Below are 17,614 nucleotides of genomic sequence, written 5' to 3' on the forward strand. Positions count from 1 at the left end.
GCAGGTTTTGAAAAAAAAAAATTTATTATACGTTATCTTCCCACACTACGGACATCACTGCGTAAAGCATCCGTACCAAAGAGAGGCATTAATACAAGAATTTGCTGGTGAAAAGTTGTAAAATAATTAAGTTCAAATTAAAAAATGTTCTGATAAAAGGAAATTTTTTCATTCAGTGTATATTTCCCCTTTAAATCATGATCCCCAAAAGGTTGGGGCCACGATTATTATTTTTATTGTAGTTTTACAGCATTCAAATGAAAAGAAAATGAACAATACAATTGATGTTATAGGTGTTCTACGCAACCCCCACCCGGGAATACGATTTCCCTGGTTTTGGGGAGTTTCTTTTTTTTTGGCAAGTCAAGTTTTTTTTAATGAGTCTGGTCCCCCACTTTTCAAAACGATGATACGTTCCTGATATTTAATCCACGAATATGATTTATCGGTTATTTAAAGGATATATTTACCTGCGCTTTCCTTCAATGCTTATTTTACCAGAATATTTATTATTTATCCCCATCGCTTTAAATTTCTCTCTAAATCCAATTAGCTGTTTTGTTCATTTCTCTTTTATGAAACCAGTTTCTTTCCTTCATGCTCCGTCGAAGTAAGTAGATGTTTGAGTTTAATGGGTAGATAAGTGCTAAGGTTCATGAAGGTTTTGATTGCACTGAATAATAACAGCAAGCAGACTTTCAGACGGGAACCTTATTGATATTCAATCATGCCAGATATTTTTTTTCTAAATATGTTTACAGAAGATGATTGTCCCAGAGCTACGATATTAAAACTTGATTTGCTTACAAATAACTCAATTTGTAAATTTAGATGAAAATTTAATCTTCGTACCAACCTTGATTATTTTTTTTTGAAAAATTAGCCAATAAAATGAAAACACATAGAAGAATTACATGTATGAACTGATGTGTTCTATTTAACAATTTGAAGCTTAAATTTAATCAGACTGCTATTTTATTTCACTGCTCGAAGTTGATTTTTTCCGCTGATCTATTTTTCTTCTGCACTCGGCCGAGGATTGAAACGGAAAGGCCAAGACCGTATGTTCAGGAATAAATAAAGTATCAAGTCATAATCTATAGATAACAAATTCCTGAAAAATTGCATAGGTTTTTTTTCTTCAGATTTTAATTGCTCTAATCTATTTTCAATACCTGTATTTTTCTGTAAGGGATAAATTTGATTATCAGTTGCAAAAAAGGTTCAGAGTTTTACATGTGTTTACATGTATTAACGTTTAACGTTTGTAAAGAAAGTTTGGAGCTTTTATATATATTCTAATGAAACGACACGGCGAACGCATTTAAAAAAAAAAAATACATGTTAACAGTCAAACCTGTTTTTAAATGAATAATAATCTTGGTGTTAAAGGGGCATGGTCACGATTTTGTAAATTTCTAGTTTTTTGTTTTTATTATTTACAATGCATTACAATGAAATTTGAGAGTCAGTCATTAGTTTATAAGCAAGATACAGAGCTCACAATTCTTTGTTATGTAAACAAGGCTCGTGCCCTGTTGTTGTTTTTTTTTACATAGATTCAATATACCAGTAAAAAATCTTTTTCAAGCTGATTTGTCTATCTTCTTATTCATCTTAAGGATAAATAAACAGTTTATAACGTTTAACACATTCTTTTAAGGTCTAAAATTGGACTTTTCAATTCCACATTCAAAATATAAACAAAAGCATTGTTTATACAGTAAAGAATTGCGAGCTCTGTAACTCGCTTGTAACTCAACGAATGACACTCAAATTTTGGTTGCATATTAAAAATTCCTTACGTAAGCATTGTTAACATTAAATTCGGAAAAATAATTTTTTACCAAAATTGTGACCATGCCCCTTTAACAAACCAACCCATTTGAGTGTATCCATCCAAAGAGAAAATCACGAGGCATCCATGAATAAGTCTCAAAAATATCTCAAAATCAATTCGTTGGATTTATATTTCATCATATAGATGAAAAACCTTAAAGAAAGCACTTTTCTCCTTTTAACATAAAATTTGCCGACGCGGAGAGAGAGAGAGAGAGAGAGAGAGAGAGAGAGAGAGAGAGAGAGAGAGAGAGAGAGAGAGAGAGAGATGTACAACTAATGTACAGTGAAGCATACTCTAACTTTGGTTCTTTTCTTAAAATTGAAAACTAACTGGAAAACGCTTCTTAAGGACTCGTTTAGGATTTGTTCACTGTTTAACTATTTTATTTTATATACATGCAAACAATTATAGTGTGATCGCAATTTCTTGGCCAAAAAAAAATTGCAATGCTTTAATCAACTTTAAAAATTGCTGCTTCTAGATTGCATTTATGTAACTTTGACAATAAAAACCATTATTTGCTACAAATAACGTAATTATATACGTATTCACATGTATTAAAAACGTAAGACGGTCAAAAGGAGGTTCGGGCGTCTTAATATACATTTTGATGGTGCGACACAATCGCAGTTCATAATTGAGAAAACCAAGTTGATGTTCAAATAAATCCTTTTTTGGTGTCCGCAAATTGAACCGTTTAAGTGTATCCACCCAAAACAGATATCACGTGACTAGTTGGTATATATCCAGCGGTCAGTGGTAAAAAGCCCACATCAAGTCAAGATGGAGAAGCTAGTGTTTTCCGTCTGTTTCCTCACGGTCTGTTTCCTGATCAGCGATTCCAGCTGCTTGGACATGTTTAAAAGCAGGTCTGCGAAGAAATTCTCGTTGTTTAAATCGCGACAATCTTTTAATAACTTCAAGAAGAGGTCATTTTCTGGAGATAATTTGAATGTTCGAGGAAAGGTAAGCTGCCGTTGATCATTATACCTTTTATATCTAAAAATGCGGAGATATGATCGCGCTTTGGTGAAAAAAAATCCTTCATACTTTTTTATTTACTACTTTAAGCCCGAGGGCAAGGGACAAGACCCCCCGCAGCCTCCACCCGTCCAGGTAAGTCAACATGTACAGTATTGTGCCATTTAAACAATAAAATGCTTTCATTGGTGATTCATTCGGGATATGAAGGTGGCGACATTGCACAAAAAATACAAATCCCGCTTTAGCGGGCTAAGTCAATTTTTCTGCAATGATCGCTACCTTCATAACCCGCATGAATCATCAAAGAAAGCTTTTCATCGTTTATATTTACATCTTTCTTTTGACTAATTAATAAATTGATTATAAAAAGTAAGTAAAATTCACTAAATTACTGTTTATGTACATAAGTATGTTACTAGTAGCTAAATGAAACAGCCAAATCGTCGCCTGTGAGACTTTGAGTCTGACATCATCATGATCATTTCGTGCAGTTCGTGATTTTTCTTAGGTCGCTGTAGGTTACGACCAATCGATAAACAGGGAGTGTCGATTCCAGTCCTGCCAGTTTCCTGTCAGTTTCAGCCGCTTTAAATTTCGACCAACCGATAAACGGGTAGTGTAGATTTCAGTCTGGCTGTTTTTATAAATTTATGAACAAACGTCGACGACGTCACCCAAACAGACGTTAACGGAAGTGCTTATGGAAAATTTGTAACCATCATAGGATACTTAATTTTGATAATAAACTATAAAACTCACCTTAGTATTTAGTGATATTGCCTTTGTCTCTGATTGTTTTAAGCAGACGTCTTGGAATCGAACGATACAGGTTTTCTGTGTAGGTTGTAGGGATGGTCGTCCAAATATGGCGGACTTCTAGTTCTATCGTCGGAAGTGTTGTTTATCATATGTGTAAAATTCGTTGCTTTAATTTATTTTTCAATAGCAACCAAAGGTTTTCAATGATATTACAATCTGATGATTGTGCTGGCCACAACATCGAATTTATTGCATTTCTCTGCTTAAAGGGGCCTAGACACGATTTGAAACATTTTATTTTTGGTTTTAATGTACATAATTAATAACTTGTGTATTTTGAACGATTCATTAAAATTTCAATGTTCAAAATCAAGTTTCAAGCAAAATACAGAGTTAAGAAGTCAATGTTATGTAAACAAAGCTCGAGTCTCATATTTGTTTGCAAATAATGTAAAGTAAAGAAATTAACATTTCTTTGACAAAATAACATGAGGCAAAGAAGATAAACTGATTCAATGTGTTCATAAATAATTTAATCAACAACAAAAAGCAACATTAGATTGAAACTGATACCAGTACAACACTTATGTAAACAAGAACAAGGCTCGAACTTTGTTTACAAAACAAAGAATTCTGACCCCTGTAGCTCGCTTGAAACTCGAAATTTGACTCTCAATTTTGACAAAGCAGTAAAACCATCCATATTTACCAATCTACTCATTAAAAATGAGATATTAAACTTTGAAAAATTTGAGCTTAAATTGTGTCTAAGTTTCTTTAAATTCAGTAAAAAATTCGGGCCCGATGAGCAGCAGTGTCATGTTGTGTGTTGTTAATTTTGAATTTACCGGGTGGCAGTAAATACAAATTTTACAACATCTTGAAAAACAAAATTGTTGTTTGGGAGTGCCGAGCTACAACGGGCCAAATATCTGATTTTAGCTAGTGAATAAATATTTGTGCATTTATGTTTCCATCTACGACACATATTGTCCCAACACCATTATATACTGTGGTTTCATTAATATTCAAGGGTATCAATGAAAATCACAGTTTCAAGGATACGTAAATTCGTGGCCAATGACCTTATCAATACAAAATATTAGTAGAAATTGCAGTTTAATGAATATTTAATTTCAAGGATAAACTTAACAACGAAATCAACCAAAATTGGTATTCAACGAATATTGATGAAACCACAATAAATAGTGCCTGTTTGGGAGAGTTGAAATTGACACCCATAGAAAACCATTGTCAACCGACGCGAAGCGGAGGTTGACAATGGTTTTCGAGGGGTCTCAGTTGCCAAGTGCGTTGCTAACGCTGAGGGTAGTAGAACGGATTATTAATTGCGTCTAAACCAATCAGATTTCCAGTATTTAACATGAAAGTATAATAATCCAAGTTATACACGCCCAGATCATCAGACTTATTTTAATCTGGCGGACCTGGAGATAAACAGTCGGGCATCCAATCTTTGCCGGGCCGTCTCCACACATACACACCGTTACTTTCTCCTATCATTACCTCCTCAGTATATATCACTCCATCCCATTTTCCTTCAACTCTCCAAAATCTCTTTCCTCTTGCCCATGACACACTTTTTTGCGGTTCAAATCGCGAATTCGTGTTTTCTTTCTAATTATCCTTCTATGATAATTATTTTCATACAATCGTCTCTTGACTGCTTTTTGTGAAACAGGAAAATGCCTAACCTGATTGATCATATCGGTAATTCCAGCTAGCAGAACATTATGTCTGGTTTCTACAACTGTCCTGTTTTGTTCAAACATCAATTAAGCATTGTTAAACCCAATATATTTCCTTTATACATGTATAATTCTTACTAATGAAAAGTGAAAAAAAGTCAATGTAATCGGTCTAATAAATTTGATATTGATTATTGATTGGTAGAAAAAATTGTTGGGTCGCCAAGTCACAGCTAATTATTTTTCGTCCGAAATAGAAATACACATGTAGCTGAAAATAGTGATCTGTTGGCGATCGATCGATCGATCGATAGATAGTTATTTCTTAAATAATTCTCACACAGGATGTATGGGGAACGCTCGGAATATCAAGAGAAGATTTCATGAAAAGTAAGCTATTATTATAGATATCGTCCGACCTACCCTGTTTGTTGGGTTGGCTTTTGTTGGTCTTTCGTTCTACTGAACTTATTTTAAACTCTATATAATAGTCCCACACTGTTATTTTTTCTCATTTATGTCTTTTTGTGTGATTATTAGTCTGCGTCTTTCTTCTTTGTCTCTCCATCTGTCGGTCAGTCTTTTTTTCTTCTTATTTAAACGCTTGCAACAGACAATTTATATATAATCTGTTTTTGTAGAACACAAGGATAATCTGACAGCAGAAGTTAGGAGTGATATCAAAGAGAATATGATGGAAGACTTACAGGATATAAAGGCAGGCATGGAGTACTGGGCTAGAGGTATCATTAAACTAAGTTTAGAGGGATTGATGGTCGTGGCCATTTTTAGACCATATTGCTCTTCTTTATAAGGAGAGTTCTATATAAAGATATGGAAAATTAAACCCCAAAAGGTAAAATATACTGACTTTTGGTCTACTGAATAATAGTTTATTGCTAAACAAATCATCTCTTAAAATTTTGCGAAGATCTGATGTTGACCACGCTGTTAAATCATATGAATATTTTATCCAAAAAAAAATTCTAATCATACTAAATTAATAGATTTGACTTGCTCTATGCTAAGTTAAATCAATTTAAATACAGTTTTAATTTCATATCATTTTAGATCCCTTTGTGTCAGAATGGAATAGTTTGCTTATTAGTTGAATTGTTAATAGTAAATTATCCCAGGATGATTTGTTAGGTTACTTATTTACTTCATGTCATAGACAGTAAAAAACCCGTGAAATCAAAAGCGATTTTCTCTTTTGGTCCTTGTTTATAATCTTTAATAAATCGTCACAATAATTTTCGACCCTGACTTGGGACTGTTTTCCGATATGCAGACTTTAGAAAGCCAAGAGCCACAGACCGCACAACAATGTACATGTACCGAACTTGGATTGCCATATCTACGCAACAAACAGAAACAAGAAATCATATTGACGCAAGCGTCAAATGGGCCGCAAAAAATATAATTGTTGTATGAATCATTGGTTGTTTACATAAAAACACACCATAAAGAAGAAAATAAGAGTTGGTTGTACTAATTTTTATGGTAAATTTTAATATACTTTCAGCAACTTGTTTTGAAGTTGAACATTTTACTATTATCATAAAGAATCGATTTCGTTATTGTAAGCATTTCTAACGGAAATTGTATGATCATTGCAATAGTATGAAGTAATGGAGAGCACATTGCTTTGTACATTACTCTAATAAAAGTTCAACTAATCATTTTTCATTCGGAGATTATGTACTTCAAACTATTTTGGTTTTTTTGTTGTTGCATTGTACTGAATGAAAACTGAATGCATTAGTTTAATATATGATTTCAAGGGACCTCATAATAAAATAAAAATTGATTAGTTCAAATTTTCCAGTCAATTCAAATTTTCATTTCTGTCATATTCTTGCGTAAATAATTGATATAATGTCATTTCATGATATTTTCTACCACATTTTATATGGAAATATAATAATACACATGCAAAGTCATTTTATTTGACACGGCAGATAGAAATTCAGATTTCCACCAGATTTTCTACCACATTTTACATGGAAATATAATAATACACAATCAAAGTCATTTATTTTGACACGGCAGATAGAATTTCAGAGATATCATTGAAATATAATTTAATGACATTCAGGTCTTTAGTATTTCAGGTCTTTGGTATGTCCCGCATACCGATTTTGGTGCATTGTTTTGAAAAGAACGAAGAACTCCGAAATATTCCGAATAGATTATAGTCTCGATAAAAACGCGCCAAATACGACAATCTACTAAGTATGACCTACTTTCCATTTACGAGTAAAACAAAAAATATGTGATATTTTCTAAAAGGCATAAAAATATTTCTACATGCAAATTAACTTTAATTCATAAAAATAAGCATAGTATTAATTCTATTAAAAAAAAGAACTATCCCGCAGAAACGCAGTAACAATATTTAGATGTGTATCAAATAACGGACCGCCTTCCGGCGGCCCGTAATAAATGAAAAGTCAAACATTAATAAATAATTCGTATATGGCGACTTTAACATTGTAAACATTTGTAAAACAGCTTGGATAAAAGTATATTACTAAAAAAAGTATTTGATTTTCTTTGTTTCTGATATCATTTTCGCCATTCAAGTATAAAATAGAGGTTGTTACTATACGATTTTGGTTTCCAAAGTAAACTAGAGTGTATTAAACAGTTTCCTCTTCACATTTCTCTATGAAGTTACAATATTTGTAAAGGACAATATTTTTCTTGTAGTCATCTCGTGTTCGAGTTTGGATGGTATGTATGACAATGGGGCGACAGCTAAGAGGACGGTGAACGACACGGAATCACAGGTGGAGCGGAATATTACTGAAGTAGAGCAACAAGAGGAGAATGCTTTAGAGGCCTTATTGGCGACCTTTGGAGTCAATGAAACTAATTTAGGTATGGATATCCTTTCTTAAGGTCAGAGAGAATACGCTTCCGTTACCGTTTTGTTGAAAAGGTGACTTTTTTGTGTCCTAAAATCAGTGTTTGGAGACTTTTAAAAGGGTACACTTGTGCCTTGCAAATCAATGGCTGACACTATAGCCTACTGCGTCTCGCACTAACACAGCTAGATAGTGGTTGGTTATTGTTATTTTGAAATGGTAAAGTAGGCTTGATTAAAACATGAGGAGATACACAGTGGTATTTATTTATTTCTCTTTTCAGAGGAAACAGCCCAAGGACTACCCATACCGAAGTTTATTGATGAATGCAAAGACAGTACGATTTTTTTTTTTAAATTCATTTCTCACTTCATGCGAATTCTTAATACATTATTCTTCTTGATTGAAATAACAGTCGACTTTTATATGTGGGTTTTTTTTCTTTATATTTTTTCTACTTTAAACAAATGACCGTTTTCAAAATTTAATTTCTAAATAAATGCATTGTCAATGTTTTGATAGAAACTTATTTTTAAGCACCTAAAATTTATAACGCATACAGAAGCAATGTTTTAATAGTGTCATACTTAATTGTTATTACGCATACTTTGCGCTTTTTGGTTAAATAACGGATATTTAGACTTTTTAAGAAACTATTTTAATACTATTTATTAAATTGAACAAGATCAACAAAATACACTTAAAAATATTTGTTTTTTAAATGATTTTTCTGGTAGATAAACATTCCCATTCTGCAATTAGGGGATTATGATATAATAATTTGGAGGTCACTTTTTTTTAACTTCGATGAACATTTGATTTTCTGGAATGGCTGAATAATGACATCAACAAAAGTATTGCTGAAACCATATCAGACTAAATGTCGAACCTTCTAGGTCCACTGATCATCGGGACTGGGAACGAGAAGGCAGACGATGACCAGACACTGGCCATCTGTGGAAGGTTACTCATGGTGAAGACGATAAAGAAACTGGCCGAAAATAGTAAGTGGTAACTGCTGCTGACATAAAATAAATAACTGTCTACGTAGTGTGTAGATACTGTCAACATAGTATGAAGCAATAATGATATATTAGATAATAATTACCCACATAGTATTTCGTAACTTTCAACATAGTACATACTAACTCCCAACATAGTATGTAATAAGTGCCGACAAAAATGAAGTTACTTTAAACATAGTATATAATAACTGCTTATATAGGATTAACTATTTATACCTGTCAATGTACTATGTAGTTACTGCTAATATTACAGACATAATTTGTATGTACTAATTACCGATATAAAAGAAAACTACCAACAAATTGCCGGAGCAGTTTGTACATAGTACATTCGGATATAGAATATGTCGATATAATACGCAGTACCTGTCAACAATCAAGTACATGTAGTAGCTGTTGACATAGTACATTATGTATGATGACCGCTGATATAGTAGGTCATAATGGCCGACATAACATGTAAAATTGCCGACACAGTATGTGCTCTGACAAATTATAATTATATACTATTCAAAATTTCTAACGCCCCAGGCAAGTGTTTGTATTATACCGTTTGTAATTTTAATTATTTTGACCATGACAATGATCGAATATGAAAAATAAATCATAACAAAGCATTTTATTCAAAACTCATTCAAAATTTATTTAATGGCTTTAGAAAAAAATCAAGAAGGTACAGGTACCCTAAGATACAAAAATCACAACATTATTACATCATACGTTCCCCATTCGCGCTTATAATAGCATTTCATAGAGAGCCCATGAATGAATAAAAAACCTTTGTGGAGGGTTGTTTCATTTGTTTATGTGGTCTAGTTCTGGGAAATTCGGATGCAGAGGAGATTTCTCACTCTTGGATTTATATCGTCCCGCCCATAAAATCCATTGATGTGGTCTAAAATGTGCCGTGCAGTTGCGCGTGCTGCACTGTTTCTATTAGAAAGGTGAGTGACCCTAATGTACCGTTCATGTTGACGTGTCGTTACATGACGTTTTGGCCTTCATAGTAAGTCTTCAACACTTCCGGTTTTACTGTAGTTTCCGGTCAAGCCTTAGAAGGATTAGTGGTGTCTGTAAAAAATTCTAGCGTTCTTTGATGAAAATTATGAATTAGGAAAAGCTGTATTATTGTTTAGGGTTTCATTTTTAAAGTTTAAAAATATTTTGAAAGGAAACAAACCACTTGTGAACCGCGCTCTGTTTGGATCACGCCAACTGATCTTGAAGGTTCTTGGGCAGATATGCACCGTATCTTTTTTAATTCTTTTTTATGTTTTTTACAATCAGTTAAAGATAAAGAATCGATCGAATCAAATCCTTTTGAAAAATACATCAACATATCGAACACGCGTTCCACGCTTTTCAACAAAAACGGCCAAAGTCGAGTTATTACTTATTCGACTACAGTTTTTTATACATGAACGGTTGAAGATTTTAAACAGCAGTCAATAGTGACAACGACTTAAAAACTGTATTATAGTTTTGTAAACAATAAAAAGAATTAAAAAGGGGCGTTCGAAATTTTGGCCAGTATAGGAAACTTCGACAAAGTATTATTAAGTGTCTTATATCAGTATATGTGCATTGACAAGTTATATGCTCTAGCAAATCGTTGTATATAAGTTGATTTTTGTAATATTTCTTCTCTATTCATAGGTGAGAATACACTGGTCAGCTTTATGAACAGTTTCGAGGAATATCTGAAAGGAACTCTGACATTTTTTCGCATGTACTACGTGTATCTTTCAACTGAAGGTAGGAATCAGAATAGTAAATTGACCCTTAAGTATAGACGAATTGACGCATATTTACTTCTATCCATTCGTTTACATTGCTCAATATTTTATTAATTGATAAGCAAGAAAAATTGAAGATAATTAAAGATAAAGATAATGCATAGATATTCTCTCAATTCTCAATACAAATTCTCAATACAAATTCAAAAGTTTAAAAATTTATAATTGGATGGCGGCTGTTAAAAAGATCTAAAAATTAGAATGTAGAGGAGCCCTATATAGAAAAACATCTTTCTGTTGATTTCCAAATATATTGAAACTTAAAATTGTATTGATATCACATTAACAGTTCCTGATGATTCATCAATGGATGAAGTTACCCGAGTTCTCCAAGCAAACAGTAAGTATTTGTCTCTATTTGTTAATCTCTTTAGCAAATTTTGTACAGTATACCTTAGCATTGAAAACGGAATTGCTTTCACCTGAAAATATGTCCTTTGGAATAAATATTTCTCTATAAAGTATAAAATTATGCAGATAAGAATAATTTTCCTGCTCATAGCTGAACCTTTTGATATGATTATGTCGTATGCATACTGTTGTTCTTGTTTTCTGAAAATTTTCTCATAACATTTGTAAGTTATACTGAATTTAGTCAAGATTTGCCAAGTTACAAGTATCTACAGGAAGGTGTTATATATCTATAGTGGAGGAGACGATTGACTTGAATTGATCTCAAAAGATCGCCGTATTTGCGTTTCTTTGTGATGTTAACATTTAAATCTTACTATTCGCTGGTTTTATGTTTAAAGTATTCTTTTTTACAGAACTTAATGAACTGAAGCGATTTCTGCAGGATGCCATTGCCGAACTGACATTCAAAAAATAAGCCTCTTCTTTGACCACCTGCCTATGTCACAAGTGTAATCATTTATTCTGCTATATTCAGAGGAACTTATAAATATATACCAATATGTTCTCTTTTCTCTAAAACTATATAATATATGTATATCCATTGACTTTCATGAGAGATTCTTTTTATCACATGTTTACCACAAGTTAAGCCTCAATCTTTTGTTTATTAAACCATAATCTTTCTGTAAACATTATAATTGTGAGCTGCACAACACATTCACTACAAGATGTCAACAACTTTATGCATGGAAAAAAGTTCCTTGAAGAATTATAATATATGTATATCCATTGACTTTCACTTTGTATACCTTCTTGATAAATGAATTTAGTTTCATCTTTCTTTTTGTTCTTCTTATTTTTCATTGCTTGTCAGGCATATCTAACGTTTGAAAGTTTCCTTCTCCGAAACAGTGCAGACAATGGGACAAGCAATATCAAGATTTTTCATTAAAAAAAATATAAACCGATGCATGTTTCATGTGTCAGTATTTACATTCACAATTAATGAAATTGTATATAGAACGTAATATGCAACAATAAGCAAAAGTGTTCAATTAAAAGGGCTGTTCACCATGCACGTGTGTAATCCTGGTTGAAATATAGATAGCTTTACTATCGCTTTACTATATAATTTCAATTTCATTACTCATTTCCTTATTTTCATATCAATTTTTTACATACTCCCAAAAAAGTGGGGGGGCCAACTCAATGATACTTCCATTTTTTATATGTAAATTTTAAAAAAATTGTTGCGGCGAGAAAAAGTGGAGGGGGCCAGCCCCCCCCCCCCCCCCCCCCCCCCCTGATGCTACGTGCCTGTAATAGGTGTTGGATTATCATCATTACCAAAGAATCAACAATGTAGATTAAAACAAATACATATTCATAGGGCTGGAATACTTACTGAAGGAACTAAATCGCCAAAGCGGAGTGTGACCCGATTTTCGATCAATTGACCGATTTCATTAATCTCGAAGATGGTACATAAATTGCGTGTCTTACTTAATGTACATTAAACAATAACTTATCAAGTGTTTGTGTTAATTCGATAAATTTCTTTCAAATCATTCGATCCAAAGTATAATATAAGTGCATGTAGTTGTTACAAAACAAATGTCAAAAAATTCAGTTGACCCCCTCCCCATGGATCTATGCCAATGGATGAGGTCATTCAAACCTCTCAGTCGTTACGTGAGTCGTAAAGCAGGACTTCGCGTCATAAGAATATCACCATATGTACACATCACAGGCACGTAACATCGGGGAGTGGGGGCGGGGCGGTGGGTTGCCTCCCTCCCAACACTTTTTTTGCAGCAGGCCCTTTTCTGAAAATATGGATATTGAATTGAATTTAAGTTACAACAGGCAATTATGATTTTCTCTCATTATTTTGAGAATTCATGCACCCTTTTAATAAATGGCTTGTCCAAATGTTTTGGACGAAGATGCCCCCACACACTTTCAAAAGCAATGCTACGTGCTTGAATATCCTTTCCTATTTCCTATGGTTTAAAATAAAATGTTTAAGAAATGCATTTCAGATGGTTTTACATCTTTATATAACAAAAAAAGCTTAAGGAAGTATTTTTTTGGGTTTTCGACTTGTCAAACGTAAAGTTGATTAATTGTTTATAAAATCAAGATAAAAGGAAAAATAAAATTGCATATTTTTCTTCCTTTTTTACTATCATACAACTTGGCGTAGAAAAAGTAATCAAAGTTTTGAATTTAACACGGACTATATTTTTGGCGGAACATTGATATAATGATAATATTTTTATGATACTTGGGTTTCAGAATTTGTTTTTAAAATAAGATTTGCCTATCAAATTACATTTTTACAAGCTTTTTAAAGCGCCCATTCTATACATTGATTTGTGTGAAAAAAATCACAAAAATAAGTTTTCTCTCTTATTAAAAGGTCAATATATTAGCTTTTCTGTCAATTTATATCTTTATATAAAGTCTTTATATTACTTAAAAATAAGAAATATTTTAATATTGGAAGCATTAAAAAAAAAATCAAAATATCTTCAAAATTTAAGAAATTAGAGGAAATGCGGGAATAGCAAATATCACTTTTAGCTTCTTTTTATTCCCATTTAGAAGTATAAGCGGATAGACATTCTGATATTCTATCATTACATTGAAGAATGAAATCTTCATATCTTAAACAGATCTATGTCTACATAACTGAAAAGAGCTACACTTATTGTTATCATACTTTAAGTTGAGAAAAAAGGTAGTGACCTTGACATGAACTTTTTGAGAAAACAAGGTGGTCAAATTTAATTAAACTGATTGAATCATTTGGTTATATGATCCGTTTGACTGTGTCAAAATTCCATGAATTTCTGATTATAAAAATGATATGTTTGATAACGTGAAGACTCCTTCCATTTGAATTAATAATAGAATAACTGTATTTGTATTTTTAGTTTCTTGAGTTATTGCATGCTTAAATGAAGCACACATAGCATAGGAACTTTATCATCACATTACGTTATCATCCCAACATACATATATGTGTTGGAACCATTTTAACAAGACCTCAGACTTTTGATAGGGTTTTCTTACGTCAAAACAAGTTAAAAATAGCCCTGGTTTCAAGTAAAATATACACAGATTGCGTAGTTTTAGCTCAAAAGCCAGACTATGGTGGCATATTTATGCCATCCACATAATTTTTTGTCAACATAGCATATCTTGTCAAGTCATGATAACTATCTCGTCAAGTCATGATAACTTTCTGGTTTGTCGTCAAAAACTGACATTTTATCTTGTTCGGTCAAGATAAGCTATCTTGTTTTGTTGAGATAGCTATCTTGACTCGACGAGATCAATATCTTGCATCATGAATAAAATTGTTACATTGACAAAAACTGACATTTCAGATATTGCAGTCATGATATATAATAGTGACGTTTTACGGGTGTCTCGGTCATTTTCGTATTAAATTTCTGAGGAACGGGAAGTTCTCTATCACAAGGTACGTAAATTTATTTATTCTTTCTATTCCCCCCCCCCCAAATTGACCTCTAACAAGACCCACGGGATTAAACAATTGCCTTAACTTGGATTAAAGTGAAATTCTTGCCAAAGATTTCATAGAAGTGGGTTGGGTGGAAGGTATTTTACTGTAAGATTTATAACCTGAAATTAATCTGTGAAAAAAATCACTATTGAATTTAAATCATAATTTTCAGAATTTTATAGTTAATTTCACTTCCTTGTAGAGAAATCATGCTGGTCAAAGTATATGACAGCAATAGTCGTCGTTTGGTCTGTTATGTGATATGAGTTTATTACAAATACTATTCTTTAGATTATATTTACTAGCATTTAAATTATTTAAATACAAAGAAATAATGTTATATAACGTGCGTTACTAAATTAGTATGCACACACCTTTGGAGTTATGGGACTATATCTTTCAAAAAAATATGTAATGATTCCATGGCGATTGGATTTGCTCATACGCCGTGTTAAGGCCGTGGGGCTATAAAAGCTGGACGAGCTCGCTTTTAATCTCAGTCTCCTCAACTATATAAGTGTGACCGAGATCAAAAGTGGGCCTGTCTAACTTTCATGGCCAAGGTTTGTCAAAGTTGTGTTAATGAACATTAAAACGTCGCAGATTTTGAATATAAACATAAGGGATATACATGTAGACACTGAATGTAAATAATATATTAATTTTTAATTTAATATAAAATAATTTGTTATATTTCATGCAGATAAAAATCAAGTCAAGGCAATGGGAGAAAATTACATTGGAACCTTGATCCAAAACGTGCAACTGCATCAGATGGTGACAAGGGATGATCTCATTGCCCTTTACTATCATGCTGGATATTCTGTGAATGAAATCATTGGATTCCTTGCATGTCATCATAGTAGTGCAATAAGTGAAAGACAAGTACACCGTATACTAAGAAGGATGAATATACAGAGACGAAACAATGAGTCATTATTAGAAGACATAGTCAGAGCAATTATTTTGGAGCTAAATGGCAGTGGAGGTAACGTTGGATACAGAAATATGAAAAGACGATTATTGACAAATCATGGTCTCCTTGCCACAGCAGAAACGGTCAGACTGGCTCTTGTAGTACTTGATGCAGAGGGCGTCCTCGCTCGTAGCAGACATGTTCTTCGTCGTAGACATTACATTAGTAAAGGTCCTAATTTTTCAATTCATATTGATGGATGGGACAAACTTAAACCCTATGGAATATCGATTCATGCAGGCATTGATGGATACTCTCGTCGCATACTGTGGCTAAGAGCATGTAGTTCAAACAAAAAACCGGAATATATAGCACATTTTTATTTGAAATATGTAAGAGAAATAAATGGAGTGCCATCTATCATTTATGGAGACAGGGGGACAGAAAACGCAATTGTTAGGGACATCCAGTATGCGCTTCGCTGGTACCATAGGGATCCATTCCAAGGGTTATCTAGTTTTATATATGGGTCATCCACAAGGAACACTCGCATAGAAAGATTTTGGAGAAACCTCAGAAGCATGTGCGGACAATATTGGATGGATGTTTTTAAAGAAATGGCAGACCATGGAATTTTGGACACTTCAGACAACATTCATTTTGAGTGCATTAGATTTTGTTTTATGTCCTTCATCAACAGAGATCTTAATGATACTATTCAGCAATGGAATGAACACAGAATTAGACGAAGCAAAAACACGGATGGACCTTTTGGCAAACCTGATGTCTTATATTTCCAACCAGAGGTCTTTGCAACAAGGGATTTCCGATTGGAGTTGCCTGGAAACATTGATCATATTGAAAGGGAATTCAGCATTGCTCCACCTGAGAATGGAGTTTCAGATGAATTCCAGGAACTTGCAAGTGCCCTCATACAAGAACACAGACTTCAGTTCCCACCGAGAACAAAGGATGACGCCTTGGAATTGTTCTGCAACATCGTCAATGCTATTGACTCGATTTAAATTTTCTGCATTTTTCAATGGAAAAATTAAAAAAAATATATTACTCATTGCAAACACTTATTTTTCTGTAAATTGAGAAATTTAATTAGTAAGTTATTTGATGTATAAATCACATTTGCAGACAAGGCAAGAAGTTAGCGCGTTATGAAAATTTGTATGCACACACCGCTGCAGTTATGAGACTATATCTTTCAAAAAAAGAATGGTTTAATGCTTATATTTACATTTTTTAACCTCTTGCCTTGTCTGCAAATGTGATTTATACATCAATATTTCTGTTTTATCCTAAGGGGAAGTTCAAATTAATGGAAGAGCCACTGTAACAGACACAAGCGTGAACTTTGATTCCCGCTTGTGACGTTGCATTTTACAGCGTTCAACGTTTGTGACGTCATAATAAAACTAGTCATTCTAACCTTTGAGTACCCTGTGTGTGTTACGGTCTTATAACTGCAGTGTCTTTTCACACACTTTACATGCAAAAAATATTTGGAATGTAAATCTGATGTTTTATCACGCAAAACATGTTTTGCCTAAATTCAACGAAGACGTAATAACGCCTTAAATTTCTACCAAATTCTGAATTGGAAAAATCAGAGGAGTTCCAAGAGGGGTGCGATATGGTACCGTATCAGCCCCGCAGATCCCGTCGTCTAACGCCACGGGTTTTGGGTCCACTCTATTTTCACAAAGAATGTGAAAATAGAACGGACACAAAACCCGTGGCTTGAGACGATGTATCAGACCTTGAGGCTATTACAGTTATTATAAGTTGGCTTATGTGTCGCATTTGCAAAA

General features: G+C 33.2%; 2 protein-coding genes across 3 annotated transcripts; both read left to right on the top strand.

Moving 5' to 3' along the window:
* Nucleotides 1–2,606: 2,606 nt before the first annotated feature.
* Nucleotides 2,607–11,945, top strand: LOC136269513 (uncharacterized). 2 transcript variants are annotated; one of them, XM_011428315.4, is made up of 10 exons: nucleotides 2,608–2,809; nucleotides 2,915–2,959; nucleotides 5,640–5,685; nucleotides 5,937–6,038; nucleotides 8,008–8,178; nucleotides 8,449–8,502; nucleotides 9,062–9,169; nucleotides 10,847–10,945; nucleotides 11,276–11,326; nucleotides 11,754–11,945. In XM_011428315.4, the coding sequence occupies exons 1-10, from the start codon at nucleotides 2,627–2,629 to the stop codon at nucleotides 11,813–11,815; spliced, it is 921 nt and encodes a 306-aa protein (XP_011426617.3). In that variant the 5' UTR covers nucleotides 2,608–2,626; the 3' UTR covers nucleotides 11,816–11,945. The 2 variants fall into 2 exon arrangements, with proteins under 2 accessions (XP_065922231.1, XP_011426617.3); XM_066066159.1 differs by lacking the exon at nucleotides 8,449–8,502 and having other exon boundaries at nucleotides 2,607–2,809.
* Nucleotides 11,946–14,615: 2,670 nt separating this feature from the next.
* Nucleotides 14,616–16,865, top strand: LOC136270127 (uncharacterized). Its single transcript, XM_066066708.1, has 2 exons — nucleotides 14,616–14,830; nucleotides 15,579–16,865. The coding sequence occupies exon 2, from the start codon at nucleotides 15,599–15,601 to the stop codon at nucleotides 16,814–16,816; it is 1,218 nt and encodes a 405-aa protein (XP_065922780.1). The 5' UTR covers nucleotides 14,616–14,830; nucleotides 15,579–15,598; the 3' UTR covers nucleotides 16,817–16,865.
* The last annotated feature ends 749 nt before the right edge of the window (nucleotides 16,866–17,614 follow it).

Source organism: Magallana gigas, chromosome 7, assembly GCF_963853765.1.
Source record: "Magallana gigas chromosome 7, xbMagGiga1.1, whole genome shotgun sequence".
Taxonomy (NCBI): Eukaryota; Metazoa; Mollusca; class Bivalvia; order Ostreida; family Ostreidae; genus Magallana; species Magallana gigas.